The 27,406-nt window shown below is 58.5% G+C and overlaps 4 protein-coding genes across 4 annotated transcripts; 2 read left to right on the forward strand and 2 right to left on the reverse strand.

Moving 5' to 3' along the window:
* Positions 1-187: 187 nt before the first annotated feature.
* Positions 188-17,136, reverse strand: LOC125325870 (alpha-fetoprotein-like). The gene is made up of 17 exons (XM_048303388.1): positions 17,056-17,136; positions 11,254-11,350; positions 7,485-7,728; positions 7,047-7,173; positions 6,651-6,711; positions 6,334-6,469; positions 5,947-6,149; positions 5,293-5,440; positions 4,806-4,903; positions 4,358-4,487; positions 3,852-4,066; positions 3,574-3,706; positions 2,891-2,988; positions 2,456-2,594; positions 2,006-2,229; positions 1,573-1,705; positions 188-938 (listed from the first exon to the last, which is right to left on the reverse strand). The coding sequence occupies exons 3-17, from the start codon at positions 7,686-7,688 to the stop codon at positions 894-896; spliced, it is 2,094 nt and encodes a 697-aa protein (XP_048159345.1). The 5' UTR covers positions 7,689-7,728; positions 11,254-11,350; positions 17,056-17,136; the 3' UTR covers positions 188-893.
* On the forward strand, positions 12,579-15,601 carry LOC125325873 (collagen alpha-3(IV) chain-like). Its single transcript, XM_048303393.1, has 5 exons — positions 12,579-12,884; positions 13,073-13,220; positions 13,731-13,902; positions 14,942-15,182; positions 15,356-15,601. Exons 1-5 carry the CDS (start codon positions 12,594-12,596, stop codon positions 15,377-15,379), a joined length of 876 nt encoding a protein of 291 aa, XP_048159350.1. The 5' UTR covers positions 12,579-12,593; the 3' UTR covers positions 15,380-15,601.
* Positions 15,662-27,379, forward strand: LOC125326667 (wiskott-Aldrich syndrome protein homolog 1-like). The gene is made up of 4 exons (XM_048305123.1): positions 15,662-15,691; positions 16,687-17,184; positions 18,754-19,187; positions 25,708-27,379. Exons 1-4 carry the CDS (start codon positions 15,662-15,664, stop codon positions 25,931-25,933), a joined length of 1,188 nt encoding a protein of 395 aa, XP_048161080.1. The 3' UTR covers positions 25,934-27,379.
* On the reverse strand, positions 21,505-24,527 carry LOC125325872 (elastin-like). Its single transcript, XM_048303392.1, has 5 exons — positions 24,222-24,527; positions 23,886-24,033; positions 23,204-23,375; positions 21,924-22,164; positions 21,505-21,750 (listed from the first exon to the last, which is right to left on the reverse strand). The coding sequence occupies exons 1-5, from the start codon at positions 24,510-24,512 to the stop codon at positions 21,727-21,729; spliced, it is 876 nt and encodes a 291-aa protein (XP_048159349.1). The 5' UTR covers positions 24,513-24,527; the 3' UTR covers positions 21,505-21,726.
* Positions 27,380-27,406: the final 27 nt, after the last annotated feature.

Below are 27,406 nucleotides of genomic sequence, written 5' to 3' on the forward strand. Positions count from 1 at the left end.
ATCCTTTTCATTTCCCTTGTCTTGCTGAATTGGGACTGAAAACTGCTGGGAGCCAACTCTGGGACAGGACACAGACCTAATGCCATTGGCCAGGATTTTAGGGTGAGTGAAATCATGCTGTGACTGTTGTGGGCTTGGTTCTTTGTGGGTGCTGTGTGGTCTAAATGAACCATTTCTGACACAGACAAGAGCAGGAGAAGAATTTATTCCAAAGTATTATGGGACATTCAAGGAAACACAGCAAGGACACACAGGTGACAGAGGAAATGGGGGTCACTCAAGTTTGGACCCCAAGCCATTAATCACAGAAACAGTGATTACCATCTGTATCCTATCTGAATTTGTACATTTCCCTGCTGACCAGGTGCTTCAGCAGTCCCTGTCCTGTCCTTTCTGTGACATTTTACTTAACTTTTTTTTCTTTGTCACCTTATTTGGGGTGCCCAAGATAATCTTTCTCTGTTTAAAGGCAACATTACAACAAGCCAGAGCAGGCCATATTGGTGAGTTTATATGCTGTAGTTCAAGGCCAGCATTACAAAAATAATTATTCAGTGATTGAAAAGTAATTTACAAGTGGCTACAGGCAGATTTTCTCTAATTTGATCTCATTTGCACTTACACTTCATAAGCTTAGGATTTTAAATGCCTTTCTTTGTTTCGGTCTGTGACTATTTGGGGTAATAAAATTACATTGCATACCAGAAGATGGTGGCCACAGCCAAACCTTGAATTTCCATCACTTAGCTGATTGTTTCAGTGGATTTCCTTATGGGGATTCAGCCTCTCTGTGTACTAAATGTGGCTTTTTGTCACTTGGTTTGGTTTACATGCTCCCTGTGCAGTTCATGTCACTTGTCCAGCGAGGACCTTCCCATGAACTGTGCAGCTCCTTACGCCGACAGCATTTTCTCACTCCTTTTGATGAGTTCTGGACCCTGGAAAAAAGGAAAATCACTGGGAGCAATAGTGTCAGGAGGGCGATTGATACGCTTGTGACGTGTTCAGTGCGGTGCTAACGGCAGGTCCTGTCCTATGACCTTGGCAAGGTGTACACAACACTGTGTGCAGAGCACAGACACATTCATCACTGTGAATGCACACTGGTTTTCTGTTCAGCTGAGGTGGCCTTAAATTTGGTATTGGTCAGAAAAATACCAAAATACAGTTCTGGTAGGAAGAGACAGTAGAATCCTTTGCAGATGTGCTGTTCAGATATATCCAGAGGTGAAACATTTTTTTTGCATAAGAGAATTCTTTCCGTTTTATAATTTTAAGCCAAAACTTGGGAAAAAAGATAACAAAGGGTCAGGGATGGTTTGTTAAAGCTCCGTTAAGGAATACAGTAAAGGGAGGGACATGAGAGAAGTAGGGAAAAGCGGATTTACTGCAGGGTAAAGAGGAACCAAAGCAGTTTTGGGGTATGAAGTTCAGCGGGCTGAAACAGCGGGGGCAAGGCAAGAGGGAAACAGAGGCAGGAGGATAAACAGGGAAAATGCTTTGATCTAAAATGTGGATGTACCCTTTCCCTCCCTGCTGCAGAGGAACTTTGGCTGGAAACAGAAGCAATACCTCTTTCAGGAAGCAGGCCTCAGGGTTTGCCTCTCCGCAGCACTGTTCCCTCATGGCACTGAAGGCGGCCGTGACGGAGCCCAGCTGCTCTGGGCTGATCTGGGGCTTGTATTTGAGGAGGGTGATGAGCATCCTGCAGGAGAGCAGAGCTCTGGGAACTGGGAGGGAAGCACGTGCTCACGGAACTGCCCTCCACGCCAGGCCAGCAGCCCCCCACCCCATTCTGTTCCCACCCATTGCCTTCCCACAGCTCTTCGTCCTTAGTCACCACCCAGATGTGGATTTCTGCCAGGGAGCAAAGCTGGCCCTCTTCCCCTTTGAAATGAAACATCATTGTCTGGTTTTGGAGTGTTCCAGAGAAGAAAGAAGGCAGGACGCTGGGCAAGAGGAAGGCAAGCAGTGCCAGGGGTAACAGCAAACCATCATGTCTTACTCCTGCTTCCTGTGCTGTAACTTTTCCTCTTCTGTGGTGCACAAGTCTTCATGGAAAGCAAATAGCCCTGGAGTCAAGGCCAAGGGCACATAACTCTCATCAACCTCCAGTTTTCCTATGCACGGCCTCCTGAAGGCATAGGAGCTGCTGCAGCAGCGGCAAACTCCAGGATTTATGGGGTCAGCCAGGTGTCTCCTACAGATTTCCCCAAGCACGAGATCCAGCTTTATCAAGAGAATGAAAAAAACAATGTTACAACATGAATTCTTCATTTTCAAAAATCACAGAAACACACAATGCTCACAGTGAAGTTAGGGTAAAAGGAATTTAAAGCTTGGGTGTAAGATAGAGAATACTTTATATTTGTACTTAATGCTGGCTTATGTCGGTGCAGAAATGGCTCTGATTTTTTGCAACAAGTAAGATCCAGAACCAAAGGATAATACTCACATTTTCCTCAGCACAAGGCAGCAGCTTGTCCTGGCCCACCTGGCAGCATTTGGAGCCGATGGTTGTCATTTCCTTGGTGAATTTGATCAGCTCTGCAGATGTCAGCTGAGGCATCTTCTTGGTGAAGCTCATGAGGAGCCTGAAATGACAGATTTTGTGATACTGGTGTTCTTGTTTCACCAGGCAGCAATGAGCAGCCTCTGCCTTCCCCATGGAATGTTCCAGCCCAGCCCCATGGAACACTCCTTAGCACAAGGACAGGACTGAGCCTTGAGTTTCTAAGCCCAGGTGGGCAGCTGTAAGACTGCCCTGTTTGTGTGCAGCCAAATGTTTCAGCAGTGCCTTTAGCCTGGCCCGTGAGACCCGCCCAGCATTACTCCAGCCTGGACTGTGCCCAGCCGGAGCAGGGTAAGGAAGCATAGGAAACAGTAATACTCGTTTTGGAAATAGTAATCTCCTTTCTCATTGTAAATGTCGCAGCTTGTCCTCATGACACTTTCTGTTTCGTAAATATGTTTCCTCAGTTCTTCCTCCTGAAAAAAATAAGTGAATTTGAGGAGTCATTGCATCGGGGGAATGCGGGACGTCCTACTGCCTCCTGATCAGGCCTGAGTATCTCCAGCTGCCTCTCACCTGGTATGGACCACCTGTTTTTAATGCCATTTCTGTCTGAAACCCCTGTAAACTGTCTGTGGTAAATGTCCACCTCCAATTGCCACCACCTACTGAATTTTGTGTGGCTGCTGGAGGGCCAGGTCTAAGACACAGGGCAGCTTCTGACTTCAGGTGTTGTAAGGCCACTGTCCTGATCTCAGACAATAACCGTAAGTGCTTCTTACATTTGGGAGGGGGAACTGGCATTGGTCAGGAACTCGAAAGGGAGCAGGGACAAAAGAAGTGGTAGTGTTAGTTCCATCCCTTTCCCTCCATCCATCCATGTTAAATTGCTTCACAACTGAAGGCTCTGTTGGTGCTTTTCCCATTTGGGAATCAGTCAGACCTTGCAGTATTTGCTGAGCTGTGGCCCTGGAGCAGGGATACTGGCTTTTTAGTGATGGGGTGACATGTCTGACCCCCTCCACGTGCTGTGAGGAGCCCCAGGGCCCACTAGCACCCACCCCTCTGCTGAGGCAGCTGCTGGGAGCCCCAGGCATGCAGCACTCCTGTAGCAGGTCCTCGTAGCCTTTGCCAATCCTTAAAAGCATCTGGGCAGAAAATTCGGGGTGTCTCCTGGAGTATTCGTACAGAAACCTGCAGTATGGGGAAGATCAGGAATTAGGGAGAAGCCAAAACCACTGCCCTTGGGAGGCCGGGGATGGGAAGGACAGCAGGGACATTTCAGCGTAGGTTTGTCTGATGGAACGGGGACAATTTCACAGAGGAAGCCTTGTGCTACCTGGCTAAGTGTGTGTCTTTTTCCTGGGCAAAACGTTCACATATTCCTTTGTCTTCAATAAACTCCCTGACGTGGGGGGACAGGTTTGCAGGTTTGTCATCATTTTCCACATGAATGATGCATTCACTCCTTTGTAACAGGGGCTGTTCACAGCACTGCTGGATCTTACTGGACAGGATGTGCTGGTTGCTGCAGACATACTGCAGAATGTCTTCCTGTCAACAGAAAAGAAGGAAATTTTACAAGGCTGTGGTCTTTTTTTTTTTTTTTAAAAAAATCAGTATTTTTATCTCCATTTTAGAGACAGAGAAGGTGATTTTTATGCACTTTTTAATGGCTTCATGGCGAGAAAAGCCAGTTGGGAAAATCAACCACACTATTAGACCGAAGAGTTAAATTCCAGTTTGGCAGAGCAATCCATACAGCAGAGGAGGAAAAAAAATCTGGAAACAGTAACAACAAAAGCATTAAATTTCTGCAGCCACACAACGATGGAAGGGCTTTACCCTGTCCTGCATGCAGTCCAGCATGTCTCCGCGGCAGCAGTCCTTGTGCATGTCAGCCACGTCCATCACAAGTTTGTGAACAGTGACAAAATCAGCTTTGGGGAATTTCTGGCTTATCTGGGTAAGTTTCCTACAGGGAAGGAAAGTAATTATTGTTTATATTTGCAGTGGGAGATTGTGCTAGCCATCATCATTTCTGTGTGGAGACGTTGTCTAAGTTTCGTCACAGAGAGATGTGATTGGTTCAGACTTGGGATTAGATTTTTGGAATCTCATGGCAGTTTGTAAGGAAATGGCGATGCTGCCACACACAAATCTGAATTCCTAATCTGTCTTCCTTATTAGATGGTGACCTGCACACAAAAAGGACAGGGCTGGTACTTCAGAGTCACTGAGGAGGCACTCACAGCTTTATTCCTAAATAATAACAAACATGAGGAAAACTCACAGAGCCTTTAAGGTCCTTTCTCCAAACTTCTTCAGGATTCCACATGTGTGTTCCTGCCTCAGGGCATTTTCTCTTACTGGCTTCACCACCTTCGGTGTCTGATAGAAAGAAAATGCAGCCATGAAAGTGGAAGAAAATACAGTAGTTCACATTGAAACTACAGTGGTGACAGTATTTAATTTTTTTTTTAACAGTAGAAGTAAAATGCTGTACGAGTTGCAAGCAACTGTTGTGCTTGCTGTTTAGTCACCAGCATTTATTAAGTGCTCTGTGAAAAGAAAGCAGAACCCTTCAGACAAGAGTTCAGTGCTTTTAGCACAGGGGAGGAAATGGTCACCAAGGAGCTCCAGGGCAGTCTGATTTTGGTTTGTGCTTAGCAAGGTAAATTCCAGTATCAGGCTCAGATGTTGAGAAAGAAATGCTGGTATTTGTCTCTCAGTGTTTGCGTAGTTGCACATCAGTAACCAAAACCCTTGTGATGGAGTACCTGTGTCTGGAAGCATTCCTCCAGGTGCCAAGAGGGGCCTTCTGCACCTCCGCAGCACCTCTTCATCATCTCCTCATACCGGAGAGCGGCTGACAGGATTGTTGGGGCAGGCAGGAAGGGATGCTTTCTGGAAACTTCGTAAGTAAAACTGAAACCAGAGAAAAACAGCTTTAGTTTCAGTTGATACTAAAATTATAAAAGTAACAAAAGGATGAAGGTTACTTAAGATATTGTTTTCCTGACATATCAAACAGTTGCGCAGTGTGGGTTTGTCTCATGAAATTTTGATGAGGCTGATGTTTTCCTGGGAATTTAAGTCTCAAATCCTGCCAGTTCTGGCCTAGAGGCAGCACAGCTCCTGCTTGGCTTTTAATGACTAAAGGGAAGCCCTTGGTTTCAGGTGAGTTCTTTACACAGACTACAATAAACTGGGCCAGAATAATGTCGCTTGGAGATAAAACCAAAGCAGCAGGTGGCACAACAGGCCTCACAGAATGGCAATCACAGCTGGACAAATTGCACAAGTAATTCACATTAGGAAGAAACATTAGTATGAGAGAGACTCTTTGGCTGGACTTTGTGGTTGCTGCTGCATTTTCTGCCTCCAGCCCAAACTGTCACATCCATGCATCCAATCTAGGATTTATTACTCACTATGCTGTTAATGGTTGCTGATGCTGTGAGTAGTTTCTGCAGGCAGCTTTGGCATCTGGCCTTTGCAAAGGAGGGATGAAGCCTTGCGAGAAATTTTTCAGGGAGAGGAAGCAGTCATTTCTTTCAGAATCCTCTTTAGCACAGCAGTCAGCAATCCTGGGAAGGTTTTTCTCCTGGCATATTGTATCAAAGAAAATCCTGTCCTGTGAAAAATTAGAAGTTCACCTTTATAGATGGGAGAAAGAGTCCACAAACCAAACCTGCACACGTGGGGAGGTCACGTCTCAGAGTAATGGATTCACGCCTCTGGAAAACCCGTGCCAGGGCTCTGCAATGACAAATCACTTCTGGGAAGGTTCACCACACTGGAAACATGACTGAGCTTACCAGAGGCTTCAGGCAGTCGGGGCTGTCCCTGGCTGCCGCCGCACAGCTTCTGGCCAGGTCTGTGACCCGCTCGGCCATCCCGGCTGCTCTCCTGAACGTCCCTCCTGGCACGTACTGGGCAAACATGATCAGAGCACTGCGGGAGGAACACGCTCCATTAGATCTGCTCCTGGCCTCCTAACAACTCGTTACGGGCCTTGCAGGTGAGAGGCAGTGACAGGATTTGTATCACCCCGGCCAACATTGGACTTGGTGCACTCGTTCCCAATGACAAGGTTGTGCAGTGGCAGCAAATCTGCTTTACCTGGACAACTTACATGGCTTTAAAGTTGTTCTCGTGCAGCTGAGAAAAACGTTGACCAATGCTTGTTTTTCCCTCTGAAAAACAAGATGATTTCAGTAAAAATGTTTACTAAATGCTTCATTAAATACCTTTTTATTGCGTAGCTCAAGTGTCAGTAGGCAGGGAAAATTTCCCTTCCATGCACTCCGTCTCAGTAATCCCTGCCCGTCCTGCATACCACAGAGATTCTCATGGACTTAAGAGGTTGATCACACCAGATTTTTCCAGGGAGAGTTTTGCTGTATACCTTTATCCCTTAAGAAAATCCCCACATCCAACTGTGGCTAAGTGAGCCACCAGAGAGCCACGTGGGCCGAGGCAGCCAGCAGTGTTAAACAAGAAATAGAGAAAAAAGATGAGAGATCCTTACCTACATCCCGAGAAGTTCTAGGCAGGGCTTTGGCTACTGTAAGGCTCACCAATAAAACAGCATAAAGGATTGTTCTCCAATTCATTCTGTCAGATTTTGGCAGGGACTTGGGGTGAGCTTGCTTTATCTGTGAAAGGCAGAAAGAATTAAGGGGAAAGAGTTACTTTTATCCTCCCCCAAATGATTCCTGGTTAATCAAAACCCTTTTACTGTCAGATTTCACATTAACCCTTTGGGAATATTCCCACAATAATTAGACATGCCATTATTTGCTCAGGATGACGAACTGGCCATGTTATTGCAAAGGAAGGACCTTGAAAATTTTTTTTTCCCCCATAAAATTTAGACAAATAGGCATTTTCTCCTTATCACACCTCACACCAGAAGTTTAAACACTCCTTGGGCTTTTTGTTGTGCACACTGAACTCATCTACTTACAAATTGCTCAAAGGTGATTGCTGTGCAGAAGGCGACTTTGGAACCGATCAGTGACTGGAAAATCCCAAGTTCAGCTGTTATCCTGTTATTTCTGCACTCCTCCTTGCTGTATAAGCTCTCTCCTGCTCCCAGCTCCCAAAGAGTCATGGGGAAAGGCTGAATGAGGTACCCCACGCACATTTTTGCAGCATTGATAATTACCATCAAAATGTCTACAAAGCTTGGAACAAAATCAACTCCAAAACTGTAGAATGAAGGGAAAAATTCCAGTTATTACAGGTATTTTACTGATTTTTTAAAAAATGTATGCTGTAAGCATCAGGGAGATAAAAAGACAAATTTTTGGAGATAGAAGTTCTTTGAAGAGCTGCAGCTATTGTTAACACAGAGGTAGATGGGCAAAGACTATTTCCACATGCATGATCATCACAGAATGTCAGGCTGGTATGGGTTGGAAGGGGCCTTAAATCTCATCTCATTCAAACCCCCTGCCATGGGCAGGGACACCTCCCACTAGACAAGGTTGCTCCAAGCCCCATCCAGCCTGGCCTTGGACACTGCCAGGAATGGGGCATTCATTTGAATCCTTTAAATTCAGTGTCTCCAGTGCCTCTTTCCATGCTCAGCAGGATGGGTGACTGCTTTTCACTTTTCTTGGAAAACCCTTGCCACTCTTGGGATGGCAACTGGGCTGTGTTCAGTGAACACTCACTTGCAGGAGGGAAATGTGTGTGAAATATTTAACTGGAAAGGAGTGTGGCCAGCACTAGGAATGAGATCCAACGGAGAGCTTAGTCCTCATTAAGAGTTGTCATCATTTTTTAAAGAAAACATGGTTCATGTTTGTGTTTTTACATGGAAATGTAATGAAAGGAAGGTGGCTGGACTTTATCTGAACATGTGTTTTGGAATATGTCTCGTTTTAGTGCTCTTTTATGGCCCTGTGAAACCAACATCCCTGGCTGAGTGCTTGGTTTAAATTTACAGAAGCGATCTCTTGGAAAATGAGGAGTAATTCCCTGCTAAGGAAGACCAACAAGTTGCAATGCAGGGATTTGAAAATCAAAGGAGATAAGTATTGTTTTCCATGCTAAAAAGGCTACAAAGAAAGTCTGGTTCATTTTTGCAGGTTTGCTTTGTTCAGCTTCCATTGCAAACCCTGATTCCTGTCCTCCTCATCTTCCAGGAATTGCTTTGTGGTTGAATATGTGAATTTTCCATGGAAAGCCAAAACCATTTCAGCTTTTCCATGTGATTCAAATAGGTAATTGCAGATTGCCTAAGAAAACTCACTTTCATACAACACATTTGAGCCTTTTCTGCAAATATTTAGCTCAAAAATCAACACCAGTTCTCTGCCTTCCTGTACAGGTGTGAATGGGATTCCATGTGCTCTGAGCTGGAACAGTGCTCAGCTCCTCCTGCTGGAATACAGGGAATTTACTGTGCATTCTGTGGCAGTTTGGCTCAGATCCAGCCTAATCCGCTCCTTCGGCTGGAGTGTAACAGCTCGAGGCTCACTGAGACAAGCAGGGGTTTCTGCTTGGCTTCCAGCGTCTCCTTGGGAGCTTCTGGAGAGAGGGAAGGTTTTCCCTTCAGATCACTCGGGGCAGCGTGACACTCGCAGAATCTGTGCCTCAAAACCCAAGGTGTGGCAGGGATGTGGTGGATGAAAGCTCATTACCTGTCTACTCAACAAATCCTTTCTGGAGTGTGAGGCCTGGAGGCAATGCAGGAAGGAAATCCAAGTTGTCCACTTCATTGCTGCTGCTGATTCTGTGATTCCTTGGCTGTGCTGGGGAGTCTGATGGCAGGAATTGCTCCTTTCAGCCCCTGCCAGCAACCAGTTGTATCAGAATCGCTTAGGAACTTCTGTTGGACCTGGAGATGATTTCCTGAGTGGATGTATTTTGCCAAAAGTGCATCTCTTAACCTTTTTTCTGACTCTACCTGTAGTCCAGAGCCTGATGGTTTTAAAAGGCTTTATAAATGTATGGACTATCCACACAGAGTGTGACTTGTCTCATGCAAACCAGGCAATTTTTGGCAATTCTCTTGTTCCCCAGCCATCCTTTGGCTGGGGGACGTTGAAAAGCTGCACAGGGTGTAATCCAGACCATAATTATCTCGCTCAAAAGAATCCCACTCCAATTCTTTTCACCTCGGGGAACAAAAAAGTCCGTCCATGTCTGTTTTCTCCCTTGTTTTCAGTCACTCTGAGGTGCTCTGTGTGGTCTGTCGTTCTGCTGGAACGTGACGGCTTTTCCTGGAGTCCTTGTCCTGGGATTGTCCCCTGAGGTGGTGTGAGCGTGCTGGCACGGGGGACAGGATAACTTCTGGCAGTACCACGGCAGCGCGCCCAGGCCCCCGCAGCTCCGCGCTGCCGTACAGCCGGCAGCAAATCCCGCCGTCCCGCGGCTCCTCCGAGCCACGGGGCTGGGAACGAAACACCTTTCCTTCCTCACTGCTTTTCCGGCAGCGCTTCCCTCCATCCCGGCTGCCTCCGGGCTCGCGAGGACGTGCTGGATACGCGTTGCGTGCCAGTGGCACGTGGGGGGGAAGTGCAGCGGGTGCTTGGCGTGGTCCCAGTGTTGGGAATCACCTGCCAAGTGTCCCAGGAGGACTCGTCTGTGTGGGATGTCCAGGTTCTCTCTGAAGTGCAATTTGGTCACCCCTGAGACATGAGGACAGAGTTGTACCCTGTGAAGTTTCCCTACTCACATTTCCACCCTGCCCTACTCCTTCTCTGCCTTTTAATTCCAGAGCCACGGCAAAAGCAAAACACACTTATCCCACGGAGTAGAAGAGAAGCATTCCAGTAACTCTAGGACCTATGGGCTGCCTCAGAGGCCACCTCTTCTGTAACAAACATTTTTGATAGTACAAAAAATAGAGAAAATTGATCCCTGCTTTGGACTTGGAGGACTGACCCCTCTGTTTGGGAGCTGAAGCCCCAGTCTAGTTCAGAGAGTGGTGTTGGTGCCAGCAGGCCTCGAGCAAGAGAACTGGGTGTCTGCTTCTGTGCTGTAGGATGCTTCCCTTCACACCACAGTGAAACGGTTTCCTTGAATACAGCCTTGTCCTGCCTCAGGTGAGGAGAGGCTCTTCCGCTTTCTGTGCTCGTGCAATGAATGTCTTTCTGGAGAGTCTGGAACGACGTCGTTACTACCCTCTAAGAAGGAGGAAGGAATTAATAATTGATCCTGGGGGGCTCTGGCTATTGGGAGGGGAATCTGCAGCCCAGTTTCGAATGTGAAAGCTTTAAAGGAGTGATGCCTGTAGAGGCTGCTGCGTATGTGCTTGTTACCGACACCGCGTGCCCTTTTTTGGGAAGCAAACCCTATCTGCCAGATCATTTAAGAGCATGAAATGAACCTACAACACCTGGGATGGAAGAAGAAAGAAATTCCTCAAGTTTAAACGCTCTCTGACTTGCCATCCCCTTAGCCTCCTAAGCAGGGCACTCCTGCTTTTTATCTCTGTTCCAAATCCCACCGCAGGCCGATTGCAACTGAACTGGACATGACAGAGTACAAAGGGTGACATTTACAACCTGTCCTCGGCTTATCTGGCCCCCGGAGGCGTGGTGGCCTGGCCAAGTGAACCCCTGGGGCTGCCTGTCCAAACGCGTTATCTCAGCACGAGGCAAGCCTGGGTTGCAGTGACCTGCTTGCTCAGCACCTGTGGGCAAGGCAGGGAACTGGCTCTCTCTGCCCATGGGCAGCAGAGATTAAACAAGCTCCAGAGAACCAGGCAGAGGCTTCCCTACCTCTTCAGGGAACGCTGAAGTGGTTCAAGAACACTTTGTGCCAGTCTTGGGTACGGCTGCAGATGGTGCTTGGTCCTTGTCCTTCTCAACGCAGACTCTACAAGAGAAAAAGGACGTTCAGTTCATTAGAAACTAACCCAGGTGGGCAACAAATATCAGCCGTGGAAAGCCCCAGCCCAAAAGAGAGCCCTGGGAATAGAAGCAATGTTGATCAGCATGGGACCGAGAGCTCTTGGGAAGTGATTTTCAAAACTGTGTCAACACTAAGGCTTGAGATGCTGCTTTAAGGGCTGCGGCTTGACTGCACAGGTCTGTCTTTATGCCAACTGAAAGACACTGTGACGTGCAAGGGAAACACATGAGTGCCTATGGATTGTAGCAATGGGAGTGGGATCCAGCAAAATCGTGTCTTCCAAAAACCTGCAGCCAAAAGCCCCGGGAGGAATTGGACCGTGCAAGGCCGACAGCGCCCCCTGGCGAGCAGAGCCGGTGCTGCAGAGACAGCCCCGACAGCGCCTCTGGCGCCGCTGCGGCGCCTCGGGCCGGACACGGGGCTGCGCTGCGGGCGGAACCTGCGCGCCCTGCGGTACCGGCGCACAGCAAACCCGGCGCGAAAGAGCCGGTGCTGTCTCAGAAGAGCGAGCGGCGAGTGCTGCCGGCACTTTAACGCCTTGCCGGGTGACGGCCTGGTGCTGGAGGCGGCGCGAATCCCGCCCTCAGTACGCGCTGGAATTCGGCAGGGAGTGCCCTCGCCCACAGCAGCCCTTTGGGCCCTGCAGCCCTCACGGCCAGCAAGTCCCAAAGCACAGCTACACAAGTGCTGCTCTGGGCAACGTGTGCTCACCGCATTTGTCCTAAGGGACCAAGGACACAAACTTGGCTCTTGTGTCACCTCCTGGCCACCGTGCCCTGCCAGCAGCCGGCAAGGAGGGGGTGTGCTCTGCCTGGAGCGCACATGAGGGAAATCTGTCTGCGATGGAGCGGGTCATTGTTTGCCTGACCAGGACAAAGTAGCCTCTGTGGCTCAGATCCCCTCCTGAGCAAAGAGAAGAAACATGAGCCTGTCAGGGCAGGCGCAGAGCACGGCAGCTCTGCCAAAGCCGCTCCTGGAGCATCGCGGGGCTGGGGGCGGGACACTCAGTGTCCCTCACAGCAGGTGCAGCAAGCGCTCTAGGGGCACTGTAGGGACACTGTAGGGACACTCCAGGGGCACTCCAGGGGCACTCCAGCGGCGCTCCAGGGCGCTCCCCGCAGTAGCGGTGCCAGTCCCGCAGGGGCCGCAGCTGCGCTCGGGGCGCCGGGCGGGGGCGGAGCGGCGGCACCGAGGCCCCGCCCGGGGCATGCGCAGTGCGCGCCGCGCGGCCTTTTCCCGGCGGGACGGCGGGGCCCTGACGGGAGCTGCGGTTCCCGCGGTTCCCGGGGCGGGGTCCGGGCTGTGGCGAGGAGCCGGACGCTGCCCGGGCGGGTGGTCGGGGCTGCCGCTCGGGGCAGGGGAGCCGCCGCTGGCGAAGGGGCCGGGCTGGGGCTCCTGTGCCGGGAGCCGGTTTGCGCCCCCCGGCAGCGCCGTGCGCGCGGAGAGACCTCGGGACGTGTGCGGGGATGGACGAGGCGTTCCGGAGCTCGGGCCCGGCGTGAGTACGAGCTCTCCCACCTCGGGGCTGTGCCGGCCTGCGGCTCCCGGCCGGGATGGCAGGAGCGGCCGTGCCGGGGCCGTGCCGGGAGCTCGGGGCTGCCCCGGGCCGGGGCCTGTCCCGCAGGAAAGCGTGACGTGGTAGAGAAGGGAGCCAGGCGGTGCTCTGGAACTTGGAACCCGCACCAGTGTTTTCCAGATGTACTCGCAGAGATTCGGCCGTGGGGAAGCTGCAGAGAAGGCTGCCCGGCACAGCTCCCCCGAAAGGGCCTTCCCCGACTGAGCTCTCCCGGAGGACGGGGCACTTGCAGCCGCCTGGTCCTTCCTGTGAAATTCGGTAAGTCTGGGGAAGGGCTTCCTGACGGTCCCGGGGTCCCAGCAAGCTGTGCCTCGTTGTCCAGGGGCCCTGCCCGGGCAGCCCGGCTCGGCACAGCCCGGTTCCTGCTGCCGGGCTCACCGGGGGGAGGCAGAGGCACCAAACTGCGCGTCAGGCTGGGAAGGGGCAGGCGGGGGGAAGGAGAGGAGGCAAAGCCTCTCCACCGGCCCCGGGCCCAGCCTGCCCGGGACAGGCTTCTGAGAGGCCCCGGCGGCTCTTGTTCGCCCGGAAAGCCGCGGCCGTCGGGGGCTCGGGGGGGTGACCCGGGCCCTGCAGCACCGCAGGGAAAAGGGGGGAGCACGGGGCGGGTGGTGACCCACGGGGGGCGGCTGCAGTCCTTACAAGCGGGGTCTGCGCTCAGCGCTGCGTTTTGCTGCCTGCAGGGAGGGACCTGTGGTGTGGGTTGGGAGCTCCTGCTGGGGCAAGAGCTTCATCTTCCAAGAGGCAAAGCTGCAGCCTCTTCCTCACCGGGGACTGTCTCCATGCAGGACACAGCACAGGGGACGGGCCGAGGGGCTCAGCCTGGGACGCGGCCCCAGCAGGAGCGGCCCTGGGCACCCTGGCGCGGGAGGATGAGCCCAGGTGAGGAGCGCGGCCCCAGCGCGGCCCCGGCAGAGGCTGGCACCGGAGGAGGGAATGTCCGGTGAGTGCTCTGACCCGGGCAGCTCTGCCGTGCCCCTGGGGAAGGCGGCAGGATCGGGCGGGAAGGAAGGAATGCCCCAAATGCACAGGAGCTGAGGAAGTTGTGCCGTGCCGGCGGCTTCTGGCGCCGGCCCTGCCAGGCTGCAGCAGGTCAGGGCGGTGGCTGTGCCCCGCTCCTCCCTTGTGCCTGGCTGTTCCTCGGGAAGAAAAGGGTTGTGCTTGTGGTTTCTGGCTGCGCGGCACGTCCCGCCGCGCTGCGGTTTGGGGCCGCCCTGGCAGTGCTCCTGGACGGGGCCCTGGCCGCAGGGGGAGCGGGACAGGCGTTGGGATTCGGCTGTGCCCGGCGATTCTGGGAGCCGGGAGAAGGAGCTGCCCCGGAGCTGCCCACGGGCGGCTTCTGCCCGCGCCCTCAGCAGCCGCCGCTTTGGCTTCTGGGCACGGACGGGCTGGGGACGATCCTGTCCCGCTCCCCCTCCCGGGGCGCTTCTGGTTGTTGTGGGCCCTCCGTGGCCGGTTTCACTGGGTGTTTAGCGTGGGCTCGGCTCAGCTGCGTTTGGTGTTTGGCCCTGTGGCGTGCTCAGGCTGGGCTCGATCGGGGTTTGTGCTGTGCCTGGCTCAGCGATGGGTATCAGGATGTGCAGCACGCTCCGTGGCTCCCCAGACCTGCTGCGGGGCGGGGCGAGGGTGGCCGAGGGAAGGTGCTGGGCCGGGCCAGGCACAGCCCGCCCTCGGCCCCAGGATTGTTTGGTGGCTCGTTCCCGAAACGCCCCTCACTGAGCGCAGGGGTTGCAGCAATCTGCGCCTCCTCCTCCTCCGCTCTTCTGGGCAGAAACGCGCATTTTTTGGGCTGAGCCCTGAGCTCTCCCGTTGTCATTTCTCCCTCCCCTCCCCATCGTCGGCGGGCAGCGCCGGACAGCCCGTGCCGACAGCGAGGGGCAGCAGGGAGGGAAGGGTTGCCCCTGCGTGGGAGGGGGACGGGCATCTCCTCTGGGTTACGTGGGGCTCTGCTGGGCGCCCTGACTGCTGAGCCCTTTTTGCAGAGACACAGGAGACGCTGCCGCAGCTGTCCCCAGGAGAGCTGGCGGCCCCGCCTCACGTCCGCTGCCGGGAATGGGACTGGGAGAGGCCTCCACGCGGAGACTGGCGCGGCTCCGGTCCCCGATGGAAGAGGCTGGGCTCCCTGCTGCTCGGAGCTCCTCACCGGGACGTCCGCGCCCGCCTCGGAATCCGGGCTGCCGTAATCGCGGCTCCGGCCACGAGACGTTCCTGCCGCAGCTGCAGGTAAGCTCAGCTCTCCCTCTCTCGGGCACGCCTGGTACAGCTCCAGCACGCTCTGGACAAGAGCGGTTCCTGGTTCTCACAGCTCCTGCTGAGGGACCCCCTGCTGCCTTCCTGCTCTCAGGATATTTGAGGACCCAGGCGATTTCTATTCCTTCTGTTTGTTTCACTTGCAGGTGATAGCCGGTCCAGCTTGCTGAAGCTCCGAGATGCTCCAGATCCGGCTTCATAAGCGCTGCTGCTTTTTGTTACAAGCCAGTTTAAAGCTCCAGCTACTTGCAGTTAGCTGGGCTTTTGGCCAAGTTGTAAATCACTCACTGTCATCAACTGCATATAACTATTAACTGTCATCGAGTTATTGTTCAAATAGAAGTCATAACTGTTTTGGTGCTTGTACACAATAAACACTTGGACGTGGAAAAGGGGCTGGAAAGTGCTTTTCGCTCCTGAGACTATCTCGAACCCTTGAAACGGCCTGGTGCATGCCGGCGTCCCTGAGCTTGGGGACCAAGGCGACCGGACCCCTCCTCCGGAGAGGGTCCTCACCCCCAGCCCTCCCACCCAAAGTCCCAGCCCCGAACCCAAAGTTCCACCCCCCCGGCCTCTGTTTTTGGGGCTGAAAACGGCCAGCGGGGCTGCTGTTTCCAAGGCTCCAAAAAGTGGCACTTAGTCATTTTTTTCTGAGTCCCAGAAACACTGGACTGGACCTGCGTTTTCAAGAAAAGAAAATGCAGGACTTAGTTTTTTTCTGAGCTTCAGAAAGGCATTGCCCACCCTCTGCTTCTGAGCCCCAAAAGCACAACACAGAGGTAGCTTCTTTCTCTGAACTGGCAAAACGCAGCAGCCAGCCTGCAGCTTCAAGAGAAGAAAATGCAGGACTGGGGGGGTTTTTGAGCTTCACAAACACAGGGCTGTGCTTTTGGGACCCAAAATCATCGCCCCGAGCTTGGTTTCAAGGCCCAAAAATGCAGCACTCAGTCTCTGTTCTCAAAAGGTGAAAACACAAGACTTAGTTTTTGCTTTTAGAGCCAAACCCACAGGACTTAGTCCCGTTCTGAGCTCCAAGCCCAACCCCCTCAGCACGTTCCAAGCACCCAAAACACGGCACTTGCGAGTTAAGAGCCAGCACCGCAACGCTGCTCGGGACCCCGTGTGTGATGTAGCGGTGGGGAGCTGGAAGGGAGCGTTGCCCACCCACCACCCCGTGTCCAGTTGACGGGAAGTGCTTGGGAACTGGGATGGAGGCACCCTCCCCGCACGGAGGGTGCCGTCCTGTGTCTCTGTGGGGCAGCGCTGGCAGACGTGGGGGGGAATCGCTTTATTCCAAGTTTCTTTCACGCGCGCACAGAACAACAGCTGCAACTCCTCCCGCCCAGCCCGCCCGGGAACACGGCCCAGCCGGGGACACCCGTTTCCGGGGCAGCATCCCGCGCTCACACCCCAACCTCCTCCAGGGGCACCGTGCCCCCGAGCCCTCAAACACCTCCGCCACGGGAACCCCCCTCAGCCGCCCCCGAACCTTCCTCCGGGAAAGCCTCCTCCGGGAAAAGCCCCGGGCGGCCGCCGCAGCGGCCGCCGCCGCCCGCCCCAGCCCGTGCGGCCTCCGCGCCTCGCCCGGAGCCGCAGGAACCCCCGCGGCCGCCGCTGCCCGACCCGCGCCGGGAGCGGCAGGGCCCGCCGGCCCGAGCGGCGGGATGGGACCGTCCCCGCTTCCCCTCGGCCCCGGAACTCCCTGCCCGGCCCGCGGCAGCTCCTATGCCCACCGGCCCGGGGAGGCCCGGCCCGGGAACTGCCCCGGCCCCGGCCAAGGCTCCCGGCCCCCGGTCCCGGCAAAGCTCCCGGCCCCGGCGAGGCTCGCAGCCCCGCCACCCCTCACCTGCTCCGGGCTGCAGCTGCCGCTGCCCCCACGCCCAACGCGGAACTGGAAAAACACGCGAGGCCGCTGCCGCCGCTGCTGCTTTTGTGGCCCCGCGCAGGCGCCACCGCCCCGGCCCCGCCCGCCCCGGTACCGATCCAGCCCCAGCCCGGCCCCGCCCCGGAGCTCCCGGAACAGCTGTGCGGGTGCCCCGCCTTCACCGTCCGGGGCTCTGGGCGAGAATCCGAGCCCGCTGCTGCCCCGGGAGAGGCGGGGGCCGCGCTCCCGCCGCTCAGCGCCCCGAAAGCGGCGGCGCCGCCCCCGCTGCCGGAGCCTCCCCGGGGAAGCCGCCAGGCCGCGGCCCCGGCGATCGCTTCGTTCGGCAGCCGCGGGGAGCCCGGCCGGAGGCAGCGAGCGGCGCCGAGTTCAGCCGAACCGAGCCGAACCGAGCCGAGTTCGGCCGAACCGAGCCGAGCGGCGCTGAGCTCAGCCGAACCGAGCCGAGCTCGGCCGAAGGCAGCGAGCGGCGCCGAGTTCAGCCGAAACGAGCCGAGTGCGGCCGAAGGCAGCGAGCGGCGCCGAGTTCAGCCGAAACGAGCCGAGTTTAGCCGAAGGCAGCGAGCGGCACCGAGTTCAGCCGAACCGAGCCGAGTTTAGCCGAAGGCAGCGAGCGGCACCGAGTTCAGCCGAACCGAGCCGAACCGAGCCGAGCTCGGCCGAACCGAGCCGAGCGGCGCTGAGCTCAGCCGAAACGAGCCGAGTTCGGCCGAAGGCAGCGAGCAGCACCGAATGGCACCGAGTTCAGCCGAACCGAGCCGAGCTCGGCCGAAGGCAGCGAGCGGCGCCGAACCGAGCCGAACCGAGCCGAGCACGGCCGAACGGAGCCGAGCTAAGCCGAGCTCAGCCGAAACGAGCCGAGCGCGGACGAAGGCAGCGAGTTGGCACCGAGTTCGGCCGAAGGCAGCGAGTGGCACCGAGTTCAGACGCACCGAGCCGAATCGAGCCGAGCTCGGCCGAAGGCAGCGAGCGGCACCGAGCTCGGCCGAACCGAGCCGAGTCTAGCCGAAAACAAAGCTTACGGGTCAGGGATGGTTTGTTAAAGCTCCGTTAAGGAATACAGTAAAGGGAGGGACATGAGAGAAGTAGGGAAAAGCGGATTTCCTGCAGGCTAAAGAGGAACCAAAGCAGTTTTGGGGTATGAAGTTCAGCGGGCTGAAACAGCGGGGGCAAGGCAAGAGGGAAACAGAGGCAAGAGGATAAACAGGGAAAATGCTTTGCTCTAAAAGGCCATCCCTCGCGCTAATTATTGGTCACGAGAGCAGGAGAGTGGGTTCGGTGGAGTTCGGTTCGGCCGAGCTCGGCTCGGCTCCCTGCGGGCGGCGCGGGCCGGGCCGAGGCGCTGCGCGGGGAAGCGGCGGCCGCCCGGCGTTGAACACCCAAAGCTCGGGGTTTTCCCGCTGCCGAGTCCCGCGGGCGGCCCGGCCATCGCACGGATACGAACGGGAGCGCGGCGTCGGGCCGGAGTTCATTAGGCGGGGACTGCACTCGCGCTAATTAATGGTCAGGAGAGCCGGAGGCTGCGTTCGGCGGAGCTCGGCTCGCTTCGGCTGAGCTCGTTCGGTTCGGCCGAGCTCGGTACCGCCCGTTTCGTTTGGCGGAGCTCGGCTCGGTTCGGCTGAACTCGTCAAGATTCGTCTCGGTGCGTCTGAACTCGTTTAGGTTCGGCTTGATTCGGCCGAGCTCGATACGGCTCGGTTTCGTTCGGTTCGAGTCGACCTTTCGGGTAAACTCGGGTATTTTCGGCCCAACTCGGTTCGGTTCGGCCCAACTCGTCTCCGTTCGGTTTCATTCGGCTCGACTCGAGTCTTTTCGTGCAAACTCGAGTATATTCGGCCCAACTCGGCTAAACTCGTTTTTCTTCGGTACTTTTCGCTAGTTTCGGCACGGTTCGGCTCAGTTCGTCTCTGGTCGGCTGAGCTCGGCTCGATTCGGCTCGGTTCGGCTGAACTCGGCGCCACTCGCTGCCTTCGGCAGAGCTCGGCTCGTTTCGGCTCGGTTCGGCCCAACTCGGCGCCGCTCGCTGCCTTCGGCCGAGCTCAGCTCGGTTCGGCTGAACTCGGTGCCGCTCGCTGCCTTCGGCCGAGCTCGGCTCGGTTCGGCTGAACTCGGCGCTGCTCGCTGCCTTCGGTCGAACTCGGCTCGGTTCGGCTCGGTTCGGCGCCGCTCGCTGCCTTCGGCCGAGCTCGGCTCGGTTCGGCTGAACTCGGTGCCATTCGGTGCTGCTCGCTGCCTTCGGCCGAACTCGGCTCGTTTCGGCTGAGCTCAGCGCCGCTCGGCTCGGTTCGGCCGAGCTCGGCTCGGTTCGGCTCGGTTCGGCTGAACTCGGTGCCGCTCGCTGCCTTCGGCTAAACTCGGCTCGTTTCGGCTGAACTCGGCGCCGCTCGCTGCCTTCGGCCGCACTCGGCTCGTTTCGGCTGAACTCGGCGCCGCTCGCTGCCTTCGGCCGAGCTCGGCTCGGTTCGGCTGAGCTCAGCGCCGCTCGGCTCGGTTCGGCCGAACTCGGCTCGGTTCGGCTCGGTTCGGCTGAACTCGGCGCCGCTCGCTGCCTCCGGCCGGGCTCCCCGCGGCTGCCGAACGAAGCGATCGCCGGGGCCGCGGCCTGGCGGCTTCCCCGGGGAGGCTCCGGCAGCGGGGGCGGCGCCGCCGCTTTCGGGGCGCTGAGCGGCGGGAGCGCGGCCCCCGCCTCTCCCGGGGCAGCAGCGGGCTCGGATTCTCGCCCAGAGCCCCGGACGGTGAAGGCGGGGCACCCGCACAGCTGTTCCGGGAGCTCCGGGGCGGGGCCGGGCTGGGGCTGGATCGGTACCGGGGCGGGCGGGACCGGCAGCGAGGCGGGGGCGGGGCCGGGGCGGTGGCGCCTGCGCGGGGCCACAAAAGCAGCAGCGGCGGCAGCGGCCTCGCGTGTTTTTCCAGTTCCGCGCTGGGCGCGGGGGCAGCGGCAGCTGCAGCCCGGAGCAGGTGAGGGGTGGCGGGGCTGCGAGCCTCGCCGGGGCCGGGAGCTTTGCCGGGACCGGGGGCCGGGAGCCTTGGCCGGGGCCGGGGCAGTTCCCGGGCCGGGCCTCCCCGGGCCGGTGGGCATAGGAGCTGCCGCGGGCCGGGCAGGGAGTTCCGGGGCCGAGGGGAAGCGGGGACGGTCCCATCCCGCCGCTCGGGCCGGCGGGCCCTGCCGCTCCCGGCGCGGGTCGGGCAGCGGCGGCCGCGGGGGTTCCTGCGGCTCCGGGCGAGGCGCGGAGGCCGCACGGGCTGGGGCGGGCGGCGGCGGCCGCTGCGGCGGCCGCCCGGGGCTTTTCCCGGAGGAGGCTTTCCCGGAGGAAGGTTCGGGGGCGGCTGAGGGGGGTTCCCGTGGCGGAGGTGTTTGGGGGCTCGGGGGCACGGTGCCCCTGGAGGAGGTTGGGGTGTGAGCGCGGGATGCTGCCCCGGAAACGGGTGTCCCCGGCTGGGCCGTGTTCCCGGGCGGGCTGGGCGGGAGGAGTTGCAGCTGTTGTTCTGTGCGCGCGTGAAAGAAACTTGGAATAAAGCGATTCCCCCCCACGTCTGCCAGCGCTGCCCCACAGAGACACAGGACGGCACCCTCCGTGCGGGGAGGGTGCCTCCATCCCAGTTCCCAAGCACTTCCCGTCAACTGGACACGGGGTGGTGGGTGGGCAACGCTCCCTTCCAGCTCCCCACCGCTACATCACACACGGGGTCCCGAGCAGCGTTGCGGTGCTGGCTCTTAACTCGCAAGTGCCGTGTTTTGGGTGCTTGGAACGTGCTGAGGGGGTTGGGCTTGGAGCTCAGAACGGGACTAAGTCCTGTGGGTTTGGCTCTAAAAGCAAAAACTAAGTCTTGTGTTTTCACCTTTTGAGAACAGAGACTGAGTGCTGCATTTTTGGGCCTTGAAACCAAGCTCGGGGCGATGATTTTGGGTCCCAAAAGCACAGCCCTGTGTTTGTGAAGCTCAAAAACCCCCCCAGTCCTGCATTTTCTTCTCTTGAAGCTGCAGGCTGGCTGCTGCGTTTTGCCAGTTCAGAGAAAGAAGCTACCTCTGTGTTGTGCTTTTGGGGCTCAGAAGCAGAGGGTGGGCAATGCCTTTCTGAAGCTCAGAAAAAAACTAAGTCCTGCATTTTCTTTTCTTGAAAACGCAGGTCCAGTCCAGTGTTTCTGGGACTCAGGAAAAAAATGACTAAGTGCCACTTTTTGGAGCCTTGGAAACAGCAGCCCCGCTGGCCGTTTTCAGCCCCAAAAACAGAGGCCGGGGGGGTGGAACTTTGGGTTCGGGGCTGGGACTTTGGGTGGGAGGGCTGGGGGTGAGGACCCTCTCCGGAGGAGGGGTCCGGTCGCCTTGGTCCCCAAGCTCAGGGATGCCGGCATGCACCAGGCCGTTTCAAGGGTTCGAGATAGTCTCAGGAGCGAAAAGCACTTTCCAGCCCCTTTTCCACGTCCAAGTGTTTATTGTGTACAAGCACCAAAACAGTTATGACTTCTATTTGAACAATAACTCGATGACAGTTAATAGTTATATGCAGTTGATGACAGTGAGTGATTTACAACTTGGCCAAAAGCCCAGCTAACTGCAAGTAGCTGGAGCTTTAAACTGGCTTGTAACAAAAAGCAGCAGCGCTTATGAAGCCGGATCTGGAGCATCTCGGAGCTTCAGCAAGCTGGACCGGCTATCACCTGCAAGTGAAACAAACAGAAGGAATAGAAATCGCCTGGGTCCTCAAATATCCTGAGAGCAGGAAGGCAGCAGGGGGTCCCTCAGCAGGAGCTGTGAGAACCAGGAACCGCTCTTGTCCAGAGCGTGCTGGAGCTGTACCAGGCGTGCCCGAGAGAGGGAGAGCTGAGCTTACCTGCAGCTGCGGCAGGAACGTCTCGTGGCCGGAGCCGCGATTACGGCAGCCCGGATTCCGAGGCGGGCGCGGACGTCCCGATGAGGAGCTCCGAGCAGCAGGGAGCCCAGCCTCTTCCATCGGGGACCGGAGCCGCGCCAGTCTCCGCGTGGAGGCCTCTCCCAGTCCCATTCCCGGCAGCGGACGTGAGGCGGGGCCGCCAGCTCTCCTGGGGACAGCTGCGGCAGCGTCTCCTGTGTCTCTGCAAAAAGGGCTCAGCAGTCAGGGCGCCCAGCAGAGCCCCACGTAACCCAGAGGAGATGCCCGTCCCCCTCCCACGCAGGGGCAACCCTTCCCTCCCTGCTGCCCCTCGCTGTCGGCACGGGCTGTCCGGCGCTGCCCGCCGACGATGGGGAGGGGAGGGAGAAATGACAACGGGAGAGCTCAGGGCTCAGCCCAAAAAATGCGCGTTTCTGCCCAGAAGAGCGGAGGAGGAGGAGGCGCAGATTGCTGCAACCCCTGCGCTCAGTGAGGGGCGTTTCGGGAACGAGCCACCAAACAATCCTGGGGCCGAGGGCGGGCTGTGCCTGGCCCGGCCCAGCACCTTCCCCCGGCCACCCTCGCCCCGCCCCGCAGCAGGTCTGGGGAGCCACGGAGCGTGCTGCACATCCTGATACCCATCGCTGAGCCAGGCACAGCACAAACCCCGATCGAGCCCAGCCTGAGCACGCCACAGGGCCAAACACCAAACGCAGCTGAGCCGAGCCCACGCTAAACACCCAGTGAAACCGGCCACGGAGGGCCCACAACAACCAGAAGCGCCCCGGGAGGGGGAGCGGGACAGGATCGTCCCCAGCCCGTCCGTGCCCAGAAGCCAAAGCGGCGGCTGCTGAGGGCGCGGGCAGAAGCCGCCCGTGGGCAGCTCCGGGGCAGCTCCTTCTCCCGGCTCCCAGAATCGCCGGGCACAGCCGAATCCCAACGCCTGTCCCGCTCCCCCTGCGGCCAGGGCCCCGTCCAGGAGCACTGCCAGGGCGGCCCCAAACCGCAGCGCGGCGGGACGTGCCGCGCAGCCAGAAACCACAAGCACAACCCTTTTCTTCCCGAGGAACAGCCAGGCACAAGGGAGGAGCGGGGCACAGCCACCGCCCTGACCTGCTGCAGCCTGGCAGGGCCGGCGCCAGAAGCCGCCGGCACGGCACAACTTCCTCAGCTCCTGTGCATTTGGGGCATTCCTTCCTTCCCGCCCGATCCTGCCGCCTTCCCCAGGGGCACGGCAGAGCTGCCCGGGTCAGAGCACTCACCGGACATTCCCTCCTCCGGTGCCAGCCTCTGCCGGGGCCGCGCTGGGGCCGCGCTCCTCACCTGGGCTCATCCTCCCGCGCCAGGGTGCCCAGGGCCGCTCCTGCTGGGGCCGCGTCCCAGGCTGAGCCCCTCGGCCCGTCCCCTGTGCTGTGTCCTGCATGGAGACAGTCCCCGGTGAGGAAGAGGCTGCAGCTTTGCCTCTTGGAAGATGAAGCTCTTGCCCCAGCAGGAGCTCCCAACCCACACCACAGGTCCCTCCCTGCAGGCAGCAAAACGCAGCGCTGAGCGCAGACCCCGCTTGTAAGGACTGCAGCCGCCCCCCGTGGGTCACCACCCGCCCCGTGCTCCCCCCTTTTCCCTGCGGTGCTGCAGGGCCCGGGTCACCCCCCCGAGCCCCCGACGGCCGCGGCTTTCCGGGCGAACAAGAGCCGCCGGGGCCTCTCAGAAGCCTGTCCCGGGCAGGCTGGGCCCGGGGCCGGTGGAGAGGCTTTGCCTCCTCTCCTTCCCCCCGCCTGCCCCTTCCCAGCCTGACGCGCAGTTTGGTGCCTCTGCCTCCCCCCGGTGAGCCCGGCAGCAGGAACCGGGCTGTGCCGAGCCGGGCTGCCCGGGCAGGGCCCCTGGACAACGAGGCACAGCTTGCTGGGACCCCGGGACCGTCAGGAAGCCCTTCCCCAGACTTACCGAATTTCACAGGAAGGACCAGGCGGCTGCAAGTGCCCCGTCCTCCGGGAGAGCTCAGTCGGGGAAGGCCCTTTCGGGGGAGCTGTGCCGGGCAGCCTTCTCTGCAGCTTCCCCACGGCCGAATCTCTGCGAGTACATCTGGAAAACACTGGTGCGGGTTCCAAGTTCCAGAGCACCGCCTGGCTCCCTTCTCTACCACGTCACGCTTTCCTGCGGGACAGGCCCCGGCCCGGGGCAGCCCCGAGCTCCCGGCACGGCCCCGGCACGGCCGCTCCTGCCATCCCGGCCGGGAGCCGCAGGCCGGCACAGCCCCGAGGTGGGAGAGCTCGTACTCACGCCGGGCCCGAGCTCCGGAACGCCTCGTCCATCCCCGCACACGTCCCGAGGTCTCTCCGCGCGCACGGCGCTGCCGGGGGGCGCAAACCGGCTCCCGGCACAGGAGCCCCAGCCCGGCCCCTTCGCCAGCGGCGGCTCCCCTGCCCCGAGCGGCAGCCCCGACCACCCGCCCGGGCAGCGTCCGGCTCCTCGCCACAGCCCGGACCCCGCCCCGGGAACCGCGGGAACCGCAGCTCCCGTCAGGGCCCCGCCGTCCCGCCGGGAAAAGGCCGCGCGGCGCGCACTGCGCATGCCCCGGGCGGGGCCTCGGTGCCGCCGCTCCGCCCCCGCCCGGCGCCCCGAGCGCAGCTGCGGCCCCTGCGGGACTGGCACCGCTACTGCGGGGAGCGCCCTGGAGCGCCGCTGGAGTGCCCCTGGAGCGCCCCTAGAGCGTCCCTATAGTGTCCCTGGAGCGTCCCTGGAGTGTCCCTGGAGCGCCCCTGGAGTGCCCCTATAGTGCCCCTGGAGCGCCCCTATAGCGCCCCTAGAGCGCCCCTATAGTGTCCCTGGAGCGTCCCTGGAGTGTCCCTGGAGCGCCCCTATAGCGCCCCTAGAGCGCCCCTATAGTGTCCCTGGAGCGTCCCTGGAGTGCCCCTGGAGCGCCCCTATAGTGCCCCTGGAGCGCCCCTATAGTGTCCCTATAGTGCCCCTAGAGCGCCCCTATAGTGTCCCTAGAGCGTCCCTGTAGTGCCCCTGGAGCGCCCCTATAGTGTCCCTAGAGTGCCCCTGGAGCGAATCCTGCCGAGATCAGATCGGTGTTGCAGGCAGCGCCCCTACGGCGCATCCCGCCAAAGCCAACCCGGTACTGTGGAAAGCGCCCCTAGAGCAGCCCTATAGCGCATTCTGCCGAATCACAGCCGCTGCTGCGGGCCCCACGGCGGCGCTTTCTGAGTTAGAGCGGCGCTGAGCTCGCCCGGCACTCGCTGCGCGGTTCGAACGCCGGACGCGGCCGGGCCCGCACCCGCCTGCCGAGCGCGGCCGGGCCAGGGCTGAGGTGCCGCACCCGCGGCCCTTCTCAGCCGCTGCCCGCGGCGGGGCCCAGCGCGGCGGCCGAGGGGAACAGCCCCTCCCGTCCCCGGCCCCGTGTCCTGTAGGGCTCCCACCATGGTCCGTGCGGCACCCCACAGCGGCACCCAGGCTCGGTCCCTGATCGTTCTCGGTGAGAAGCGATCCCAGCTCTCCCCGCTCCGGAACGGCCGCTGCTGTCAGAGAGGCCCGGCTTGGAGAGGGGGTGCCCGAGTCACATTTCACATGAGACCAGTCCTTGGTGCGAAGCCGAGCCGAACCGCGCCCTGTTCAGCCGAACCGAGCCGCGCTCGGACCAACCGAGGCGAACCGAACTCCACCGAACCCACCCTCCTGCTTCTCTCATGTCCCTCCCTTTACTGTATTCCTTAACGGAGCTTTAACAAACCATCCCTGACCCGTAAGCTTTGTTTTCGGCTAGACTCGGCTCGGTTCGGCCGAGCTCGGTGCCGCTCGCTGCCTTCGGCCGAGCTCGGCTCGGCTCCCTGCGGGCGGCGCGGGCCGGGCCGAGGCGCTGCGCGGGGAAGCGGCGGCCGCCCGGCGTTGAACACCCAAAGCTCGGGGTTTTCCCGCTGCCGAGTCCCGCGGGCGGCCCGGCCATCGCACGGATACGAACGGGAGCGCGGCGTCGGGCCGGAGTTCATTAGGCGGGGACTGCACTCGCGCTAATTAATGGTCAGGAGAGCCGGAGGCTGCGTTCGGCGGAGCTCGGCTCGGTTCGGCCGAGCTCGGCTCACTCACGATTCCTCATGAGAGGCATCGCTGCTCCCCGGGGAGTGGAGCATCAGCAGGGCACAAGCCTTGGAAAAAGCCTCATGAGCAAGTGTCCCCCTGAGGTGGACATCGGGTGCCGGGAGCAAGAACCACCACGCCGGGGTGGTTCAGTCTTGTGGGGCAAGAATTACCCCAGGCAAAGCCTCCCTGTCACACCTCGGGGGTGAGGGAGCTTGACCACAGCACGTCTGGGGGCACAGGGATGGACCTCATCCCCTAAACTCCCGAAATGGGGATCCCCCGGAGACCTGCCCTGCAGAAACTGCAACAGAAACCAAAGCTATCATCAAGATAACACTAACAAACCTAGAATACAATAAATGGACAAACCCAACCCAAAATATAAAAGGCCGGAGGAAAACCGAAGTCTCCTGGCAGGGACAGACCAAACTGACAAGTCAGAGTTTTTCCCCGGGCTGCACCAGCTCCCCCAGCCTCACGGGGAGCGCGGCGTGCCAGGGCTGCCTGCAAGGGGCTGCCTTCTGCAGCGGGCACCAGGAGAGGAAGGGCCGGCGGGGCAGCTGGCATCGCGCGGATGGGAAGCCAGGCCCCGGCAGGCAACACTTATGAGCTGGGCAGAACCTTCCTCCTGGAGGATCAAAGTTTCTCTGGAAAAAATGGAACTAAAACTATCCAGAGCCATCTGTTCCTCCAGGAGATAAGGAGGAGTGGGCACCCACACGGGAAATGGGGAGCAACTTGGAAGTCTGGGTGTCTCAGCTCCTGCCTCGGTCACGGGAGGGAGCGGGGTTTGTCCTGGCAGTGCCGGTGTCACAGACAGAGGCCCGAACGCGGCTGCCTGTACTCGGATGGGACAAAGCCCTGCTGTCCACGCCCCGTGTGATCCTTTAGCCCGCACCCGCTGCCCACGGTGCACTGCAACAACTGGGAGGAGAAGCTCAGAGCCGAAGGGAAAAAGTCTCCTTTACCTCTGTGAAGGACTGTGTGCCCTGCACGTCTCCAGGAAGGCCACAGCCACTCACCAGCTGTCTGAGTGGCTCTGTCGGACAGCTTCCCAGCCAGCGCAGCAGAAAGGAGCTCGGCGTGGCTGTGCCAGGGGTTGTATGTGCATCTCCACGGCCTGGAAAGAAGTCAGAAACAGGAGAGAAACCTATCACAATTCCGGCCCTTCAAAGAGAGAGGAAACTCAGTCACGTAATTGAGGGACAGCCAGTTAGTCCTAGAGGGTGCAAGTGCTTTAATTCCAGCTGTGCACACAAGGCTTTAGTATTCCGTGTAGCTTAGACCAGGGTGTTTCTCCCTGGCTCAGCCCCAGAGTCCAGCTGGAAGCAGGAAGCACGGCCACGTTAGCAAGCACCTACCACATCCCTGCCACGGGGAACGAG

The sequence above is a fragment of the Corvus hawaiiensis genome, chromosome 5, assembly GCF_020740725.1.
Source record: "Corvus hawaiiensis isolate bCorHaw1 chromosome 5, bCorHaw1.pri.cur, whole genome shotgun sequence".
NCBI lineage: Eukaryota > Metazoa > Chordata > Aves > Passeriformes > Corvidae > Corvus > Corvus hawaiiensis.

Coding starts and splice junctions, on each gene's coding strand:
- LOC125325870 (XM_048303388.1), bottom strand. CDS start 7,688: ATGGTAATTATCAATGCTGCAAAAATGTGCGTGGGGTACCTCATTCAG. Junction 3,707..3,851: donor AAAGACACACACTTAGCCAG/GTAGCACAAGGC, acceptor CCCATACTGCAG/GTTTCTGTACGAATACTCCA. Junction 2,989..3,573: donor GCAGCTGCCTCAGCAGAGGG/GTGGGTGCTAGT, acceptor TATTTTTTTCAG/GAGGAAGAACTGAGGAAACA.
- LOC125325873 (XM_048303393.1), top strand. CDS start 12,594: ATGCGCAGTGCGCGCCGCGCGGCCTTTTCCCGGCGGGACGGCGGGGCC. Junction 12,885..13,072: donor TTCCGGAGCTCGGGCCCGGC/GTGAGTACGAGC, acceptor AACCCGCACCAG/TGTTTTCCAGATGTACTCGC. Junction 15,183..15,355: donor CGTTCCTGCCGCAGCTGCAG/GTAAGCTCAGCT, acceptor TTTCACTTGCAG/GTGATAGCCGGTCCAGCTTG.
- LOC125326667 (XM_048305123.1), top strand. CDS start 15,662: ATGCCGGCGTCCCTGAGCTTGGGGACCAAG. Junction 17,185..18,753: donor CCCCGGCCCCGCCCGCCCCG/GTACCGATCCAG, acceptor GAACTCGTTTAG/GTTCGGCTTGATTCGGCCGA. Junction 19,188..25,707: donor CTTCGGCCGAGCTCGGCTCG/GTTCGGCTGAAC, acceptor GTTTTCGGCTAG/ACTCGGCTCGGTTCGGCCGA.
- LOC125325872 (XM_048303392.1), bottom strand. CDS start 24,512: ATGCGCAGTGCGCGCCGCGCGGCCTTTTCCCGGCGGGACGGCGGGGCC. Junction 24,034..24,221: donor TTCCGGAGCTCGGGCCCGGC/GTGAGTACGAGC, acceptor AACCCGCACCAG/TGTTTTCCAGATGTACTCGC. Junction 21,751..21,923: donor CGTTCCTGCCGCAGCTGCAG/GTAAGCTCAGCT, acceptor TTTCACTTGCAG/GTGATAGCCGGTCCAGCTTG.